General features: G+C 38.1%; 3 protein-coding genes across 3 annotated transcripts; 2 read left to right on the top strand and 1 right to left on the bottom strand.

Annotated features, from left to right (window-relative positions):
• Nucleotides 1–2,598: 2,598 nt before the first annotated feature.
• LOC114365328 (uncharacterized) lies at nt 2,599–10,595 on the top strand. The gene is made up of 3 exons (XM_028321858.1): nt 2,599–2,667; nt 3,013–3,090; nt 10,323–10,595. The coding sequence occupies exons 1-3, from the start codon at nt 2,629–2,631 to the stop codon at nt 10,593–10,595; spliced, it is 390 nt and encodes a 129-aa protein (XP_028177659.1). The 5' UTR covers nt 2,599–2,628.
• A 1,594-nt stretch (nt 10,596–12,189) lies between these two features.
• Tmc (Transmembrane channel-like) lies at nt 12,190–18,424 on the top strand. The gene is made up of 13 exons (XM_028321857.1): nt 12,190–12,217; nt 12,326–12,530; nt 12,835–12,979; nt 13,121–13,225; nt 13,497–13,685; nt 13,947–14,179; nt 14,724–14,915; nt 15,020–15,268; nt 15,352–15,544; nt 16,586–16,657; nt 16,729–17,325; nt 17,408–17,627; nt 17,706–18,424. Exons 1-13 carry the CDS (start codon nt 12,190–12,192, stop codon nt 18,422–18,424), a joined length of 3,147 nt encoding a protein of 1,048 aa, XP_028177658.1.
• A 425-nt stretch (nt 18,425–18,849) lies between these two features.
• On the bottom strand, nt 18,850–20,155 carry LOC114365326 (uncharacterized). Its single transcript, XM_028321856.1, has 2 exons — nt 18,985–20,155; nt 18,850–18,872 (listed from the first exon to the last, which is right to left on the bottom strand). Exons 1-2 carry the CDS (start codon nt 20,009–20,011, stop codon nt 18,850–18,852), a joined length of 1,050 nt encoding a protein of 349 aa, XP_028177657.1. The 5' UTR covers nt 20,012–20,155.
• Between the last annotated feature and the right edge of the window lie 259 nt (nt 20,156–20,414).

Raw genomic sequence — 20,414 nt, 5'->3', positions numbered from 1 at the left:
ACTAGCGCGTATGTACCTACCTACCTACATATTGATACCAGAATAGAATATGATGTAAACTACTACTACTATTATGTGGTACTATTAAACTATTGGGTAATAAATCATAGGATAAACATTTGTTCAACGTCATGAGACTAATATTAAAAGTAGTGTGTATCTGAATTTGATTCTGTAAATATAAACATACCTACACACATAAAAACCTTATAAAAACCAAAATTATATTGACAAGGACGTGAATTTACATTTTAGACTACAAACTTATTCCCCATTATCGAAGAATTTGACAGACTAATTACAATTTTATTATAACAGCTGATGAAGACATTCAAACTCTTCATACACTGCAATTTTCGCAGAGCTTTTGTAGTAATGCAGTTGCCATAAAGTACCCCCAGACACGCTACATTGAGCTTCTAAGTAAAAGCGATACAGTTTCGACAAGCAATCTGTTTGATTGAACGTTTCAATCGCTCACGCTTTATTCTAAGAAAATAAACTCATCTCACACTACACACGTGCCTTATTTATGAACCCACATCGAGAGCAGTCGAGACCGTATGATTACATAAATCATTATAATTGTTGCTGGTAGTTTTGCCAGTAATCCTTTTTATATTTGTTTATGGTTTTTTACTTTGTATTGTTTTTGGTCGCGGGTGGTGCCTGGATGCGACCGGTCCTTGTGGAAATCCTTGGGGGAGGCCTTTGTCCAGCAGTGGACGTCTTTCAGCTAAAACGAACGAACGAACGATTGTTTTTGGTTTTGAAGTTACTCTTTTTACTGCCTCTTTGTACTGTCTTGAGCAATACACGCCGTTTAGCCTATAATTCTGAGTTTTACCTTATAAACACTTGCTTCTACCATACAATATCCTCAGTACATACTCGTTATTACAGTCCACTCGATCGCGGGTCAACACAACAACTATCGCAACGAAAGATGTAGTGTGTGGTTACACCCGCCTTGTATGTACGCGGAAAAAGTCGTGAACTTAAACTAGTTACTGTATTAACAATGACATCTAACGGAAAATCACGAAACTTGAAAAAATCATTCCCTTTCAGGCTTTCGCGGAAAAGTTTACGGCTTTCGTTTCAACTTTCACGCCCATGGAATAGATGGCTCCACAAACGCATGAAGTAAAATGAAGTTATGTAGGAGTATATTTAAATGTCTGGAATATGGACAATCGACCCAAAACAAGTTTTGTAGATTAATGTTTATTTATCATTGTGTACATTTTATTGTTTATCATCCCACAAAATAACTATCAAATTGATTTAATAAGATCTAGGTATTCCATAAAATATAACACAAAGTTATTCTAGCCTAGTACCTATTTCTCTCCTACACTTGAGTTGAGATAGATCAATAAAATTTCATGCAAAGTAATATTAGTACGTAGGTAGTTGTTAGATTTTCTTAGTGAACAATCAAAATAAAATAACAATGTATGTAGTTGAATTGATTAAGCTTGGCATGGCTTGGCTTATCACATTACAATAATCAGCTTCCTTTAATATTCTGGCAAAAATTAAAATTATAGTTATTATCAACCAGCTAAGCTAATTTTGAACAAACAACCATTTTCAGCGTAATTTGGGTGAAAGTTCATTGTTTGTGTAACAAACTGAAAGTTACTTAACTATGTTTCAGGCATGTACCTTTCCCTGAAAGCCACCTGCGCTCTAAACTGATGGCCGTGTAAACCGAGCCGAGGCTCACCCCTTTTAAAAGCACCTTTGCTTGCCACTTGCTAATTACAAGTCGCCTGTCGCAGAATCTAGTAAGTCACAATATTTAAAAATACGTAGGTAATTCTAATAGTATTCTTAACACTCATTTTAATTAAATTGTTGACGTTCTTCTCTTATTAGAACGACTATGGAATGAATCGTTTTTCCCTAACTACGAAAGGAAAAGACTTGAAGACTTAGAAGTTTTTTAAAAAGTGTAACGTGTGTTCTTCAAAATTATATAAATTCTGAACACTGGCCCATTTATTGTCCTGAAGCAGTACTTAGTAGGATTAATGGGACGTGTATAAGTGCTTTTTAAAAGCTTATTTGCAAAAATAAATTAGTTTTATTAACTATGAGTTTTTAATTAATCGAAAGTAAAGTGGTCCAGCTTCTGTTCTGAAGAATATAGTCAGTGTTACATTTAAACAAGGATAACAGAATGAAGGTAGATCATGTAATAATAACGTGACAGGTGCAGACGAATTCGTAATGGAGCTGAACGTTTGATCAGCGGATTGTACAACAACTGGTTCTGGGCACACAACACAACTGATATTGAGCAAAAAATTTCCAAAATTCCATATTCTTTAATGAATTTCATGGTGACAGCTATTCACTAAAGCTTTCCAATCATCAAACCCACTTGGCCCTGTGTAATTAATTTAAAAACTATGCAAATCCGTCACCGTAGACACGAACTGCCCCACTCACGGCCGCAGTAAATTGCCTTGCTTCAGCCATTAAGCTATATCAAAGTAATAGAGCAAAGTGTAGATGCTATCGTGTACTGGTTTTGACGTTGGTAATTTTAATAACTGGAGTTAGTGTGTTTTAGCAGGAGGCGTGAAGACACGCGATTGTCGCGCCAGCTCGCAGTTGATGGCGGACGCTTGCTGCCCTGACACCATGGACGCAAAGGTAACCCTTTCAAGTTTTTCTTAGACGAATAAAGTAATAAATTGCGTAAACTGCTTGAGTCGAAGCCGGCTTAGATAAGGTCAGAATATGGATTCATATTGGCACGTTTACATTTTTGTTGCAATCGTGTATTTTATTATTTGTCCTTTTGGGCGGTAGATGATCTTTATGTAGATTAGCAAGAAAATGCTTCGAACAGGGAATCCTGAAGGAAAGTAGTCATCTCGTAAACATTTTCGCTATTTTGGAACTACAAAACAAGTGGCAGAGTCGAAGTGCTCTTGTTAAGTAGTTGTTTAAAACACCTGTAAAAACTAGCATGTTTAGGATTGTTCTTGTCTTCAGGGTAAAGAAAGAGGCATCCTGAAGCTGGAGCCGCGGCCACGGATCGTCGTGGAAGCCCGCTCTGAGCTGACTCCACAGGTAACAAAATTATATTTCACTTATTTTAAATTACATTAGCTTCAGCCCGCGGCTTCTGTTGTGGAATATAGTGAACTTCTTTGCCAAGCTCGCGAAATAAAATGTTTAAAATCGATATTATACTAAAGCACTGTGAGTACGTATCTGTCTCTATCGATTCATGTCTATCCTACTATGGACCAGTAGGCCTAAGATGCGCGCCGTGATAACTTTTATCGACGTCAAAATGTATGGGCAAAATCGATAAAATGGCGTGACAACCGCTTATCGCGGCGCGCATCTTAGGCCTACAGATTTGAACCAATATTTGGCACATTATGATAATGTATAACGCAGAAAAACAATGATTCCCTTATTCAGTAGACCATAAAGGGACAACACAATGATATTCTCCTAAAGCAGTGGTTCTTAACCGGTGGTCCGCGGACCACTGGTGGTCCCTGGAGACATTCCAAGTGGTCCTCAAAGTGCAGCACTTGCACACCTTGGTTAAAACCACTTTTCACTGATTTTTGCAGTCAAACTGGTTTTGACCGATTGTGAGGTGGTCCCTGACAAGACAGAAAGGATGATGGGCACTTTTCTATGGAATCTGGGCGTAAAACCAACAGAAATGTAACTACTATTATTTGTTAGGACTTAATATCAGAAACATATTTTCATATAAATAACTACCAAAAACTCCCGGGTTTGCTTGGAAATTGACATAATGTGTAATAGTAATAGGAGCTGCGCTGCGCAAACAAAAAAATATTATTAATTAATATACTTATCTACTTACATTTTAAATACATTAAGTTATTTATCCATTATTATGTCCAACAAATGGTATATTTAAACCATGTTCTACATTATAAGCGTAGGACCATACCTAGGTACCATTTAGTTTAGAGAAATGACATGAACACAGTCATGTTTCAATGGGATTTCTACCGTTTAAGTTGTAATGTTGTCGCATAATCGATCACGGATCGATTATTAATCGATATTGCCAAATAACGATTTATCGATTAACAATTCGATTAATCGATTTTATTGATTACCATCATTATTATCATTTGATTGTTAATTCAATACCTTATTTTCAGCAATATAATCGATTATTGCAATCGAATAATCGATTATGATTTATTCGGTATACATACTTACTAAATCGATAGAATCGATAGTAAGATATGATACAAAACTCTCAATATGATCAATAAAAGATATCTAATTGACCTAATACTATTTTTATTACCCTAATGTGATGTGAAATACTATGGAAACTTTGCATATTCAACGACCTCTATCTCCGTATCCCCGCATATTTCAGGATTTTTGTCATACTATGAAATGAAGTACTAGTATTAAGCTTTAATTTGGTATACTTTTTGTTTCTGTTGGTTTAACGCCCAATATGCCCATCATCCTTTGGCAAAATGGTCCCTCATGACTTAAAGGTTAAGAACCACTGTCCTAAAGCCTGTCTCATTGCTTCCACAGTCGCGTACGCAGATACTCCTATTACGAAGAATCTATTGTCTTCGGTCCCAATTGTTTACTCATTCACAATGAAAAGTGAAGCCTTCACGGTAACTTCTTGACCAGACTGTATTGACAGCATTATTCAAGTACCAGTTTGTAACGTATTATTAAAATACAGTCTTCACTCTAATTTTCTCTTTACTGAAATAAATTAGACGATGCTTAGGAAATATTAACTACATATCTAAGTGCCAGAGCAATATCATCGAGTTAAATGCCTTCTAGACCGATAGGTACGGGACTATTCCCACCTCTCGTTCCCACCGCTGCAATTCGTGTGTAGCCAGGATCTACAGCTAAAAACCTCTCTACTGCGTAAAACCCAACCAATGAAGGTTACGTTTGTCCCGGGGGAAAGTAAAACTGTCATTGGACCCGCAACGAAATTAATCAGAAGAACATAGGAGGAGTTCGAAATTAAGGATAACCGATAGGTAGTCTATAAAAATATGATTTTAAGCTCCCAAACAAAAAGCATTTGTCTAATGTAAGCATAAAAGGCCCGTGCAAACAGGAGCCGGCCTGCAAACAGCGCACAATTAACCAAATGTATCTGCCCAAACGTAATCAAACGCGCCTCGTTACTCACGAGTAGGAAGGGTCTGGTCACACGGACAGCGTCGCTATTAAGGCCCGGTTTCCACCAAAGCAGAGCGGAGCAGAGAATTTTTTTTGAATAACCAATCAGATTCCATTATTTGCACATCTCCACTCCGTTCCGCTTCCGTGGAAATGGATCGAGCGGAGAAGTGTCGGGCGCACTTGATTTTCTATAGAATTTGACAGCGGCGCGCCGCGGCGGGGAAGAGCGGAGCAGTGTTTTATAGATAGCAATAGGCTGACAGCTGACAGCTACGCACAGCTCACACATCTCCTCTCGCCTCCGCACCGCTCCGCTCTCCTCCGCTTCACTTTGGTGGAAATATCCTACCAGCTTCATCGCACATCTCTCGTCTCTGCACCAGGTATATGATAGCAGACATGCTAATTGTGCTGATGTATGCTTTAAGGCTGGTCTCCTGGTTGTCTGTTGCTGGCTGATGGCTGGATCCGCATATTCTGCAATTTATATTAAGATAGCTAAACGTTATGCACACATCGCAATTTGTCAGTCGTATTATCAAGTAATCCTACGCCTGTGTAGTCAGGACCTTAAAGAACTCGAGCTAGGTAATAACACTATTGGTCGTAAGGAATTTTATCAAAGACACTAGGCTACTCGCATAACTTTTAATTTATGATAAATATTTAAATGTTAAAGTACTTTTAAATACACTGATTAGGTACCCCATATTGTGCTGCACCCATTTATAATCAGCATGTAAGTGATGGTCCATTATTTCGATGATAAAGGTAGAGAAAAGAGAACGCCCTGAGGCAACACGCACGTTTTAAGACAGACAAAGGATAAATGCCCGACTTTTGTAGCGGCACCACCATACCACCACAGCATCACCTTGCTTTTACGAGTATGCTACGCAATAACTTATGATTATGTTATCGTCATCACCAGGTCATTTGGTATCACTTCAGGAGCACCACCCACTCTGACTAGCCGTTGGTAAATTGATTTGCTCTACACTCCCCCACGCTGGCCAGCAGACGCGTTGGGAAGATCAAGTGATCACATTTTTGTCCCTTGTGGCAAATGTTTTTTGTATTTCATTACAAATCCATACAAAATGCACCTACTAAGTACACAAAATGAGGCGTCTTTTAATTACTCTCTTTTAGTAGACTTCATCAAAAACAAAGGTGTTTTTACTCGCATTGATTGATATCCACTAACAAAAGATATTGCTGTAAACTAATTAGATAAGTTATTGTAATAAATCGGCGCAAGGTGGGCGCGTGAAAATTCTTCAGTTAATTATCAAGGCGGGGGGCTGCGCGGGGCGTAATGGAATGAACTGCAGGGCTGACGCAACTCTATAATAAGTTAACTTCATTAGCATTAATAGTAATCGGCAGTTAGACAACCAGTTCCTCTGTAGTTGAGGATTTTAGGTGAGCCTCGCTTCCACCCTCAGCCTGATCATCACTTTCCATCAGGTGAGATGCAGGCTAAGAGCCTCTAAGGAAATGGAATTTAGATGGAGAATATGACTGTATGTTTCTGTGGCGTTAATGCTTTTAGAAAGCCTATTTCTAGGTAGGGACTAATGGGGATGATGACAAAGACAACCCTAGTAGGTTGTGATTCACATCTACGAGATACCTATAACCAACCTTTCTAGAGGCTGTATAACCAAGCAATAATAGGAAGGAAGATTATTAGATTAGTTTAAGCACTTATGTAGCACATGTTATTTTCTGGGAGATTTGGACAGCCCTGTCCAGCATAGTTAATCAGAGTCACCGATGGCACTCATTGGCCGCTAAAGACTTACTGGCAGCAGTCACGACACGCCGCACCTCCTGATTTACGCAAATTCGCGCATAAATCAGGACTTTGATTAGTCCTGAACTATCGATCTGAACAGACAAAGGCCGTGGAGGAATGGTAGACAGCCAAGACTTGCATACTGAACTACAAACTACAAAGCGATTCTTTGTATTCTCAAATTATTCTTCCAGATACATAATAAATAAGATTCTAGCTGAGCTTCTGATAGGTGCCGAATTACACATTAAAGCATCGGCAGACATGTCAATGTAGGTACTACTAATGCCTACCACCATACCAGGTCAACGAGGTGTCAGATGCACGTCATCAAAAAAATAACTTCTAAAGAATTATTAATTACCCTCGCTTAATCAAAGCTAATCGCATTCCGATATAGGGCTAACACCACATTAAACTAATAGTAACAGGCGCTATTTAGCATACTGATATGATTTTGCCTGTACCTACAGTCCTACACACATATTGCTTACCATTTAGATTCTTTTTCTAACAGACATCGATGATGTCATAATGCGATCTTTATGAAAGGTCCTCCATGAAGGATCAAAGCGTCCCATCATCGTTAATAGTCACCACTGTCGCGTCGAAACAGCGGGATAATGGCGCGATAGTCGAACGCATTTTATTCGGACAGTCATGTGGTCAAGAGTTACACAAAAAATTGATAATAGACTCTCTAGAGCCATTCGTTTTAGGATTTCAGGTTAATGCAAGTAGTATTATATTCAAGAAATAGGGACTGATATGATACTACAGAATCTGATAGGGTAAGTGCGCTAGTTTTCGTCCAATTAGCGGAGTTGCCAACTTTGTGATGCGAAATGAATATCTTAAAATACCCTTACTCATATGTATCATATGTCATTTAAGTCCTTATATAGTCTACTTTACGTTAATATTTTAAGACAATAAGTAAATACCACGGGTTTTTTTATAAAAAATATTTTATGCAAAAGAGGCGATTTCACTAGTTTTCGTCCAAAAAAATCAGTTTTCGTCCTAGTGTACGCTAGTTTTCGACCACTGTGTAGAAAAAAGGGTGCAGTTGAATTATTAACTTAAAACCAATTCTACAATACAGTAACTATGGATTGTGGTATATCATTTAAAAGGTAATTTTGTTAGCTTTCAAATGATATCAAAAAGATTTAAATAAGTTTCTTACCTAAATTTGGGAAAATATTGCAATAGGTCGAAGGACAAATGGACGAAAACTAACCTACAGGAATAGCTAATTTTGGTTTTCGTCCACCCCAGTGCTTGCTCATGACGTCATGGACGAAAACACAACAACGTTTAAAGCTGTTTTTTGTTTTCGTCCACATCTTTTTAACGGTTTTTATGGGTTTATCACTGTTAAAAAGTGGACGTAAACTAAAATGTTTAATGTAATAGCAATAAAGATCATATTGGAAGAAAAAACATTGTATTTTGTAGGTCCATTGAAGTAAAATGATTATTAAAAATATTAACTAGGTGTCAGGGTTTCCGTCCACGTGGACGAAAACCAAAATATTGCAAAATTGTTATGCTAGTATTAGTCTACTTAATTATAAAAGATTTCAATACAAAAACTTTAATAAACCCTTAAAATAGTGTTTATTATGCTAATAATTAGACATACATGCCAAAAACATTACGTAAAGTAGCTAAATCAGTAATTATACATACCATGAAAGTTCCCTACCGGCACGTTTTTTTTCTAACTTGACGACGTTTTCCATTCACCTGTGTGCAGCAGCAACTTCCGTAGATTTTTTTATAGTTATTACTTGTCAAATTACATTTTCATGCAGGCAGAACTGTTACTTAAATATTATAGATTGTAACAAGTCCAAACTTGCACGGAAAGTTAGGTTTGTATTCTAATTTTCCGTATTTGTTTGTGGCAAGTCGGTCAAATGGACGAAAACAGGAGCTGGGCGGAAAACCGGCGCAATTACCCTACTTAAAACTGAAGTTGTTGTCCCCTTTACTTACCGATCGTTATTGTAGTGTCCTGTGTCACTGATGCTGAGCGTAGCTACCACCAGAAGACTGACTCAGGACGAGGACCTGGAATAAGAGATTGCTGTGATTTAGTAATGAATATCCAATAAATTTAATAAATACCATGCACAACGTTTTTGTATTCGACAGTACAATTAAAGATATTTTCTACCGCGCCTCAAAGTAGCGAGCGACCAGTATATTAATTTCCAATCATAAGGTTGGGATGACACCGAACTCTACTGAGTATTATAAAGTATTTTTTTAGATCTGTACCATAAATAATATCCCTGATATTATAATTGGCAGTTTGACATATGATTGGATTTATTTCATGTTCTTTATCAACCCTGAAATGCACTATCTAGAGAACTTTGCTACATTTTACACAAGAGATCTCTCTTTGTGTTTACCTACCTAGTTTGATACTACTACATATTATATTTTGCGCCATCTGAAAGAGACGGACTGACATACGTGAGTTAGATTGACACGATTTTCAATACTAATACAGATAATATTTTTACCAAGTCTTAGCTGCAAAAAGGCTAAGGTTTTTCAGGGGTCTGTAGAAGTATTGTAAAAATGGAATCATTGCAAAAGGTTTCCCCAAACTAGCCGTGACAAAGACCTGAAACAATTGCCGCCCAAAGCAGCGACGAACCTGTAAACGGGACAAAGCACGTGACGTCCCCACAAACGCAAATCGCCCGCGATCGCCGTAAATCGCAGGGTTTATGGGTCGGTGTGCCCCAGCCTTGGTCCAGTGCGAGCGAGCGCCGCCAGTCCTGCCGCCGACCTGTTGGTCTCCACACCGCGCCGAGAAACCCCGGAAGCCAACCGCTAAAGTGGATTCCTCAGTTTGAAATTCGGTTCGATTGCTATTTCGAATTTTGAATTTGAGTTTTTAATTATCTTTTTTTTTTCATTAAGGCCTGCCTAAAAGCCAGTGACAAATTAACGCTAAAGATTTATTAACTTTAATTTCGTAAGCTTTTACTGAACGCATGAAAGCTTTTTAAAGTTAAGTGGTAATAACAGCGGCCACCAACTGTGCCCGTAATGAAAATGGAATTACGAGCAGCATTTCAACTCGTTTAGATTAAAATCGCTGGTTTCACTATTCGCAATTAACAAATTGCTTGCTTTCGGTAAAACAATAAACGAAAAGGCAGTTGGATTAATGATTCAGCCTAACGTTCCGAGAATGTGAGATTTTTTTTTTGGAATTCCAGTGAACATTAAAATAATTAGGGGTGGATGAATAGTGTTTCAATACCTGGTCAGCACTAACTTCTTCGTGGTCCAGGGTTCCTGCGAGCACGCGCCGGTGTCGCCGCAGCCATCGGTGGACCGCCTGTCGGTGACCTGGGCCGACCCCGGCAGCATGACGTCTTCGGGAGTCAACCTGTTCCACCTGCCTTCGGACACCCCTCTCAGCAATGAGGTCAAGTTCTCACCAACTGCTGGAGGTGAGTCGAGCATATCTGCCCGCATACGATGTTTCATCAAAGCTTACAAACCACTGAAATCAGTCACAAGTTTATTCACGATTCCAAGTCAAAAGCTCTATTTAGCTTAATAGCTATTTCACTATGGTCAGACCGTTTCTTATCAGGCCTTATGAAAATTTCCAGCCACTCTGACATTATGACTCACGTTGAAATAACGATTTTTTTACACGTAGTTAAGAAGTAGATAGCAGGATTTCCAAAGAATCATATATATTAAAATATTTATTAAGTCTTTGCGATTGTAATGACGTGCTCAAAAAAAAGCTAATGCGATTTCTTTTTAAAAACTGTTTTTATCACACTTACAATAATTTGTGAACAAGAAACTCTACTTTGATACTAAAAATACTAAATATGTTCTTAAAACGTTAACTTAATGCTTACTAGAATTAAAATTCCATTATATCCCAAAATTTTAAACGTATGTTGCCTCCCTTCTGGCCCGCACTGATCGAGGCACTAAATCATACAATGCTGCAAGTCAAATGATAATTTAGTTACTAGGGGTAACTGCTAAGTTACTAAAGTAAGATTTCAGGCACACGAAAAATCTTTTTTGTAATTTTAATTTAAAATACGAAAATGTAGAAAAATCTCATAATGTTTTATGTTTCTGAAATTTTATTATTAAATGTTACGTAATAAATCTGGAAAGTGTGAGAAACCGAATTGAAAGGATTTTCATTTTTTAAACGCTGTTTATTAACACTTTAAGTTTGACTTTAAAATGTAGAGTGAGCACATTTACTAATTCATGGACACATTAAAATATGACAAACATTTATCCCAACTATCCCATCCCAACTAATCCCAACTAATATTATAAATGCGAAAGTAACTCTGTCTGTCTGTCTGTCTGTCTGTCTGTCTGTCTGTCTGTTACGCTTTCCCGCTTAAACCTCGCAACCGATTTTGATGAAATTTGGCATAGAGATAGTTTGAGTCCCGGGAAAGAACATAGGATAGTTTTTATCCCGGTTTTTGAAACAGGGACGAGCGCGATAAAGTTTTTCTGTGACAGACAAAATTCCACGCGGGCGAAGCCGCGGGCGGAAAGCTAGTTTCATTATAAAAATTAATATTATGAAGAATTAACACACTCATAGCTAACCGATCAATATTAAACGATTCACACTAACTACCTAGTCAATAACAACTCAAAATCTTAGTAAATTCTTCAGAAAACCTACTTTCTAACTTTACCTACCACATTCAAATGATTGAAAACAACAGCCAGTAATTTGAGGCAGCCCGACCGAGAGGTTATTTTCTTATTGGCGGTTTTGGAAGGCTCTGCGGCGTCGTTAAATTAAATAACCCGTGCTTACGGTGAATACGATATTGGTTTTGAACAAACCTGCAAGAAATTCATTTACTTGCTGTGCTTTATTACGTACAATCCCTCAATTGTTGTTAACCATCCAGAAAATTAATGCCCTTTCAGCCTTTGTTCTACGTTCTACTATGTATTGCTTGGCGAAACCGTTTTCTTGAGACGTTTTTCTTTGAACCATGACCATAAAATTGAATCATAAGAGACAAAAGTTTATGTCAGCGAGTAGGTACCTAGGTAAGGTACTAAGTAGTGATGAGTTCATAGAAATATTTATACTGTAATTTCTCAAAATAAAATTGTGTAGGTAATTACTTACTTAGTTCGTGATGAGTTCGATCCTGAATCGTCTATTAGGTACCTTTTCGGGCACTGCGCCACTGCTAAAGACACTCTTAACAATTAACAAAATATCAGATGAGATACTCGTATTTTTTCCAAATTTTCGCCTGTACCCTACCCCAGCCGAGGCTTTACTGTCGGTCTTACTTCTCGCAGAGGGCTCCGAGGATGAGGACTACTCCGCCAGCCTGAGCGCCGTGCTGCGCCAGCGACGCGCCAGCGTGCGTCGCTCTCGGAAGGGCCGCGCCCGCCGCCCCTCGTCCCCCTTCCTGGCCGACGAGACCAGGCCCAGGAGGAGGTCCTCTGTCTTCACCACCAGCTCCGGCGAGTGAGTGTTAACTTGATCCTATTGTTCAGCCAGTGAACTAACAACCAGTAGACTGGGAGCGTCGCGTCGTCTCATTCGTATTAAAGTACACTACACTGCTAAGGGGCTTGTTCAGACAAAGCTCGTGGATAGTTCTCAGGCCGGATTAGTATTTGTCTGACGTGTTGTGTCGTGACGCATCAGATCGAAATCGGTTGTGTCGTAATCCAGTTTAAGTGTCATTTTTATCTATCTGCGATTATCACTGTGTCTGGACAAGACCTTGCGGTCCCGGTTCTATAATCCACTCTATATTTTTATCCAGCACGGCAATATCCATGGAAGAGAGTCAGCCAGCAGTGGTGACGCAGGAGCAGATCTTCGAAAACATTCACCTGCACAAGGAGGTGCTGGGCTCCGTCAAGCAGCAGCCGCTCGGCATGAGGAGGAAGCTGAAGATTGTCCACCAGGTGACTAAATACTATATACTACGAGTAAAGCAGGACATTATAAATCGTTCCCTAACTGATAGCTAAGCTATGCAAACTTATTTACTGAATTTGCCCTATACGTTGTATTGTATCGTTCGGTAAAATGCTTTATTATTCCAGGCAAAGGCCTACATCAAGAGGCACGAGGGCCAATTGCAGGAAAGACTGGCACAGTCGAAGAGCACCAGAGACATCTACGCGCGGTTTAATATTTTATTGGCAACAGTAAGTTTCATTTCTAAAAACATTTTAGTAGTTCTCAGATCAGTATTTTATTAGGAGCTATGAAAAATTAACTGACATGCTCCTAAATAAATTATTTCCTTTTTCATCGGCTTTTCCTGACTACTTGTCATGTTTCATAATTTTTAACAGAGCTTTATTGAACTACATATATATATTTATGCTACATTTCAGGATAAGTAAATGTTTCATAGGAGACCTTGAGTTTAGATTTGTCGATGCAATTTTAGAAGGTTTAAACAAATATTTCCAGAAATGGCAACAAATGAAGCGCGAGGCAGCGAACACATCTAACCTGCTGATACCTTGGGAGCTGCGCATCAAGGAGATCGAGTCGCACTTCGGCTCGGTGGTGGCCTCGTACTTCACCTTCCTACGTTGGCTGTTCTGGGTCAACCTGGTCATCGGCTTCATCCTGCTCGTATTCGTTATTGTGCCTGAAGTTAGTATTTTATTTTATCAAGGGCACTTTGCAACACCAAGCAACCTTCAGCCTAAAGTGCAACCTCTTCATTTTATCAATTAAAATCATAAGTAATAAGAATACGTTGAACCACGCGTCGTGTAGGTAGAGCTCTATAGTTACCAAAATAAATAGGTACCTACTAACATTACTTTGTTTTAGAAATATCATGCATATGAATATTATAATATAAGCAATTACGAGTAGTTAGGTCTATAAAAAGCGCTTTTAATTTTTTAGTACCTCACCGCGAACCCAAAACAAGACGGCGAGCGAAAAATCATTATGGAAGAGGAGCGTAGCAACGCCACCAATCTTCTGATGTTGTGGGAATTCGAGGGTGTGCTCAAGTTTTCTCCAATATTCTACGGGTACTACAGCAACGTGGAGCGGCCCCAGTACAGGATGCCTCTCGCCTACTTTTTGACGGGACTCGCCGTGTACATTTACAGCTTCGTTGCCATATTGAGGAAGTAAGTTAAATATAGCAACAGGTGTGAGATGTCTTTTGATGTTCACGTTTGTAACATAGGTACTTAATACGGCATTTATTTTAAAAGCAGTTACTACTCGTAGTGGTGGAAATATAACATTATGGATGACCATCTTTTCAATCTATACTAATATTTAAAATGCGAAAGTAACTCTGTCTGTCTGTCTTGCTTTCACGCCTAAACCACTGAACCGATTTTGATGAAATTTGGCAAAGAGATAGTTTGATTCCCGGGAAAGGATATAGGATAGTTTTTATCCCGGTTTTTGAAACAGGGACGCGCGCGATAAAGTTTTTTTGTGACAGACAAGATTCCACCCGGGGGAAGCCGCGGGCGGAAAGCTAGTAAGATTATAATGCACACATTATTAGCAAAACAGTTTCATTCAACATTAACAAAATGCTCAAATTCTCGTATACTCTGATATTAAAATGTTTAAAAATTACCACTAGTTCTTGAAGTTTCTGTATTTAAAAAAAAATCTCGTTTACAGAAGATCACCTACAATGGGTTATGTTTACAGGATGGCAGAAAACTCACGTATGTCTAAGCTTTCTGAAAAGGAGGACGAGTGCATATTCTCGTGGAAGCTGTTCACCGGATGGGACTTCATGATTGGGAACACAGAGACGGCTCACAACCGGATAGCGTCCGTCATACTGGGTTTCAAAGAGGCACTACTTGAGGAGGCTGAGAAAAAGAAGGATTTGAGGAAGTAGGTTTTATCAGAAGGTTTCAAAGCGAATAACAACAGGTGGCGGATCTGTTCGAACTGAATTATTTTGATTACAATGATGCAAATAACACAATCACTTTCAGTTGGCGTATCATATCCTTGCGAGCGATCGTCAACATCTGCGTAGTGATATTACTCGCTGTGTCAGCGTATGCAGTAGTCACAGTGGTGTCTCGCTCCGATGACAACTCCAAGCCAAGAAGTTGGTGGCGTGAGAACGAGACGACAGTTGTCGTCACCGTCATATCAATAACTTTTCCTGTATTCTTCGAGCTCCTCGGCTTTTTGGAGCATTACCACCCAAGAAAACAACTCAGACTGCAATTAGCCAGGTATTATTATTGTCAGGTAAAATATCACTTAGATATTTCTATTTTCTATCTTTGTACCTACTCACAAAATTTCAACCTTTCAGAATTATGCTGTTGAACTTGCTCAATTTATATTCTTTAATTTTTGCATTATTCAGTAAAATTGAAGGGATGAGTGATGAACTAAATGCACTTAAGCCAGTTGTCAATATGACTGTTAATACAACTGCTAACAATACAATGAATATAACTGAAGCGTGGGTTTCCAATCTACCCACATCGTGTTCTGAGGAAAGAGTATCATGTGATCCATGTAATGCCCTTCCAATATTATCTGTCAATCTAATGACTAATGAAGTAACCCCTCGCAGCAGTGAAACTGTTAAACCCACGTACAGTTCTAACAAAGCTTCCACGTATGATGTCCAAATTCTTAATAAGGATTCTAAAATTCCGTTTGTATCTGAGAAACTAAGAACAAAATTACTTGCAGAAAACTTAGTAGAAGGCGTAAATTTAATAACAAGTACAGACGACATTGAATCGAATACTCTAAGTAGTATTTTAATAATAAGAAAACAATTAGCACTAATAAGAAACATTAGTGAAATGAATAATGATGTAGACGTAAGTGACCCTGTTACAGAGGCGTATGATGACGATGAATATTCTAATGATTTGGATGAAACCACTTTTAGTGAGTCCACCACATCCAATAATTTAGTTTATAATGATACTTTAAACGATGATTTTAATTCAACACTTCCCTACGCAAATACTACTTCAAGTGACCAAAGCGAAACAAGTGTCACGTTCAGTGATTATGAACCGAACACAAAAATGTCAACATCAGTTTTCGATGAAAATGGCACAGAAAATACTTCAGATGAATATCCCAATTACATTAATACTGATACGACATATATTAGCGAATCTACATCATTGACAGAAACTGAAAAGCCTTATACAGATCACTATTCATCACCAAGATTTTATGATGTAACAAACACTGCCACAGCGGATGATGACAGCACTACAATATCGACATTTATTCCAGAAAGCACAAAACCAAGCCATGAAATTTCAATTAAGACTACAACACTGGAAACAGAAGCAAACTGTCCAAGCTTTTTCAATTGTACTATGAATTGTGGAGGTCTCAATATAACACAAGTATTTTTCATAGCTAACTGTAAAGTTGTGGAAAAGCGATGCTATGTTACAAAATGTGATGATTCAAGGGTATCAGAAATTGATAAAATCAATGAGACAGCTGTTGATATTGCTTACATGGATGATCATGATAGAAAAATGTATAACTTAACTACCGCTACCAAGAAGAAACTGCTTAAACTGTGCTGGGAAACCATGTTTGGACAAGAATTAGTCAAGCTCACAATGATGGATTTGGTAGGAATTCTTGACTAAACTGTTTGTTTTAATTACCTATTTTACAAAATAATGGAAAGTATTTTTTTCAGGTATTCGTCTTATTGGGTACACTTTTCATGGATTTCTTTAGAGCTCTTTTTGTTAGATATATGAATCGATGTTGGTGTTGGGACTTAGAGAAAAAGTTTCCTGAATATGGTGATTTCAAAATCGCTGAAAACATATTGCACCTGATCAATAATCAAGGCATGGTTTGGATGGGCATGTTCTTTTCACCGGGTCTTGTCGTGTTGAATGTAGTCAAGTTGATGATAATGATGTACCTTCGATCTTGGGCTGTGATGACGTGCAATGTTCCACATGAAGTAGTTTTTAGAGTTTCAAAAAGCAATAACTTTTATTTAGCTCTTTTGCTCACCATGCTCTTTTTATGTGTCTTGCCCGTTGGATATACTATTGTATGGGTACGACCTTCATGGCATTGCGGACCATTTTCTGAATATGAGAAAATATACTATATTTTAACTAACAATATTTATAAAATTCTTCCCAAATCACTCAATTTTGCCTTAGAATACATAGCATCTCCTGCTATAGTCATTCCATTATTGGTTCTGCTGATACTTATAATTTACTACTTAACTTCTCTTACTAATTCATTACGAGAAGCAAATAATGATTTGAAGGTACGTAATGTAAAAGAAGTAGGTACCTACTATTTAAGTTAGTTGCAGAATACTGTAGCTATTTTGGCGTATACATTTTTAGATACAATTGCGTCGGGAAAGGACGGAAGAAAGACGGAAAATGTTCCAATTAGCAGATACTAGAAGGCGCGTAGGCTCATCAGCAATGGACAACACACCATTTGCTAGATGGAAAAAAGCTCTCCCTACTCTACCAATAAGCAAGTCGATAGATTCTGATGATAGAAAGACTATAACTGCCGACGACAATAGTGAACCGTCAAAAGCCATTAAGAAAAGAGGTAAGGTTTAAACATTAATGATTCTTGAATACTAAAATTGAATACTAAATTGTAATAATGATGTAAAACATTTTTCAGGCGGAATATTTGCGAAAATTGTTGGCTTGGCGTTGGATAAAAAAACGGACGTGGAAACAGTTCCTGAGGTAAACAATGTTTCACAGTCATCAAATAACGTGGACGATGAGACAGATACAGACTTTCACGAAACTTTACCTAAGGAGGTATTAAAAATAAAAGATATAATATTCAAACATGTTGATAATAAGAAAAAGAGTAATGTTGAATTCAACATTGATGATAGTAAACCAAAGTTAGCGGACAAAGGACTGAAGGTTAAGATAGAAAAAGAAGACGACCGTTCCGAGAAGATAGCGAACATTGAGAAGCAGAAACAAGACCTGGTACGCGTTGATTCTTTACCAACAAGCAAAAAAACCACAGAAGATGAATATAGAGGCAAACACAGGATGGACAGGAAACAGACATCAGAATCTAGCACTCAATCCAGACAATCAGACTCCATTGGTTCCGTTATTCCTGTGATAACTATTAGTACAACAGAGAGCGACGAAGAAACGTTGCAGTCAAAGAAAAGTAAAGGAACAATTAAAAAACCTCATGATATAGAAGACTCTAATATAGCGAAAGCTTCAGAGACTTTGAAAAGAATGAAGAAAAGTAGCTCGGATCTCAAGTCTCTAAGGAGACAGAGCAGTGTCGAAAGCATCACCGAAAAAAAACTGCCTAAAGATAATCACAGTGAAGGAGGTCACAAGTATCAGTACTCATTGTAGTTTTACTTCTTGATAAAGTTTAGTAAATTGTTATAAATATTGCTTAGTCTTATTTACACTACAGATTTTAATTCAAAAATAAATATTAGTCCAATAAATACATTCGCAACAATTTGTTTGTCGCCTGCTAAGGTTTACTTTAGTTTATTAACACTTTATTTAATTTCAAAAAATAATTTCTGAGGGATTAACGATGCCAATGAAACATAAGAGAGGTTGGACTGGCACTTGTTTCATACACTGGGTGGCGAATTGGCGATATGGAACTTCTTAAAACTTACCTACTCATAAAAAGTACCTAACCCATAGCTACTCGTATAACATGATTTTCATGAGCCATTATCAAAAGTAATACGGTAATACCTACTGTGAAAATCATATTTTTGAGAAACCCCGGGCTAAACCCAAGACCGACTACTACACAACTACTTGTCTACTAAGTAATCAACTAAAAACAGAAAAACTCAGTTAACAAGCAAATAATAAATTATTACTATTATCAAGTAAAAATATAAGCATAAAACAAGTACAAAATAAGTTATAAAATAGGTTTCTTAAACCTCTTAAAGAGGTAGCTGAATTACACAAGTCACCAGTACATATACATACATGATAACGTGTGAATAAGGACCAACGCTGCGTGAACGGCGTTGCGACCGCGTACGGGCTCATCACACAGCCCGAATTGATCCCATCGAGCATAGTCTCAAGATATCGCAACCGCTCATGTACTATACCACTAACGGGTGCCGTGCCTGCCTTTGGCGGCATATTTCTACAAGTTCTTTCCAGATATTTTGATCCAACATCCAGAAATCTTTTGACACATCCATTCATATAGTTATCATAACACATAGTGATCATATTTCTCTTATGGTTCCGGTATCTTTGATCCGGGCTGTCAAATACATCATAGCAGGGAGGGTTGGCTTCTGACGGCTGATTTATCCCACACTCGTAGCACGACACAGGAAGAGAATCAGATGATCTTCGGGCGCCAGTTCTGGCTTTGTGAATCTTTCTCCGCGCTGTTACAGCCTTTTTAGTATCATCATTGAATATTATACGTAACATCATTCCTGTATTTCCAATCGTGGTATCATAGTATTCATATGAAGTCGTCAAGTTTCCAGATAATTGATAATCATAATTAAAAACCGTAGTTTGCTCCGTGACTTTAGGATTTGTAGAAGTTGTCTGGACAGTGGCGTTTCTCGAAACATTGAGTGACTGTTGAGTGAAAGGTCTTTGTGCTGATTCCAAATTCCAATAAATCGGGTTAATAAATGTAAATCTCTGTGCTGTCGGAAAGTGTGGCCTCCAGCTTCGTCTAGAGGCAGAGTTGGGCTGCGTCGGTGGGGAGACGGTCAACAGTTCTGTGGTGCTTCTACTTTGCAGGTATATCCAGGGTACAGTCGGCCAGGTGCGAAGATCTATGCTCGGTTCCGGTGATTCTGTTGACGTTTGTGTCGATCTGTACATGATCTTGCTGGGCCTCCAAATGTTTGCTTCATTGTTGTCGTTCCACAATTTTCTTGTAAACTTTGATCTTCCCGTAGCTTCTGTGGAACTTGATAGCTGCTTCATTTCGTCCTCATAATCTTCTGGTAATATTTCAACGGGACTACTAGACCTGTACTGGTATGGATTTTTTAAGCGCGACAATAACGAGCAATAACTTAACTGCAAAATGTAGTACCACAAAAATATATAACGAAAGAAATTATTCAAAATATAACCCATTAAAAAAATAATGTAAACACTACAAAAATGACATTCGAACAACAGATTAGTATCGAATCCATAGATAACAAATAAGAAGTATGTATTGTTAAGTATTGATATTCACCACTGTAAACACGAGACTTGGAGAGATCATCTTATCACCACAGAATGTGAAAACAGAGGCAAACGCAAGTTGGACAGACAGACATACTATGTTGACACCGACACTATATTTTATTCTAAAAAAAGTAGTTTCTGAGGGACT

Source organism: Ostrinia furnacalis, unplaced genomic scaffold, assembly GCF_004193835.3.
Source record: "Ostrinia furnacalis isolate ACB-3 unplaced genomic scaffold, ASM419383v2 OfSCF7583, whole genome shotgun sequence".
In the NCBI taxonomy this organism is placed as follows: Eukaryota; Metazoa; Arthropoda; class Insecta; order Lepidoptera; family Crambidae; genus Ostrinia; species Ostrinia furnacalis.
The sequence above is the reverse complement of the archived record's forward strand: the minus strand, read 5'-3'. Positions and strand labels throughout refer to the sequence as shown.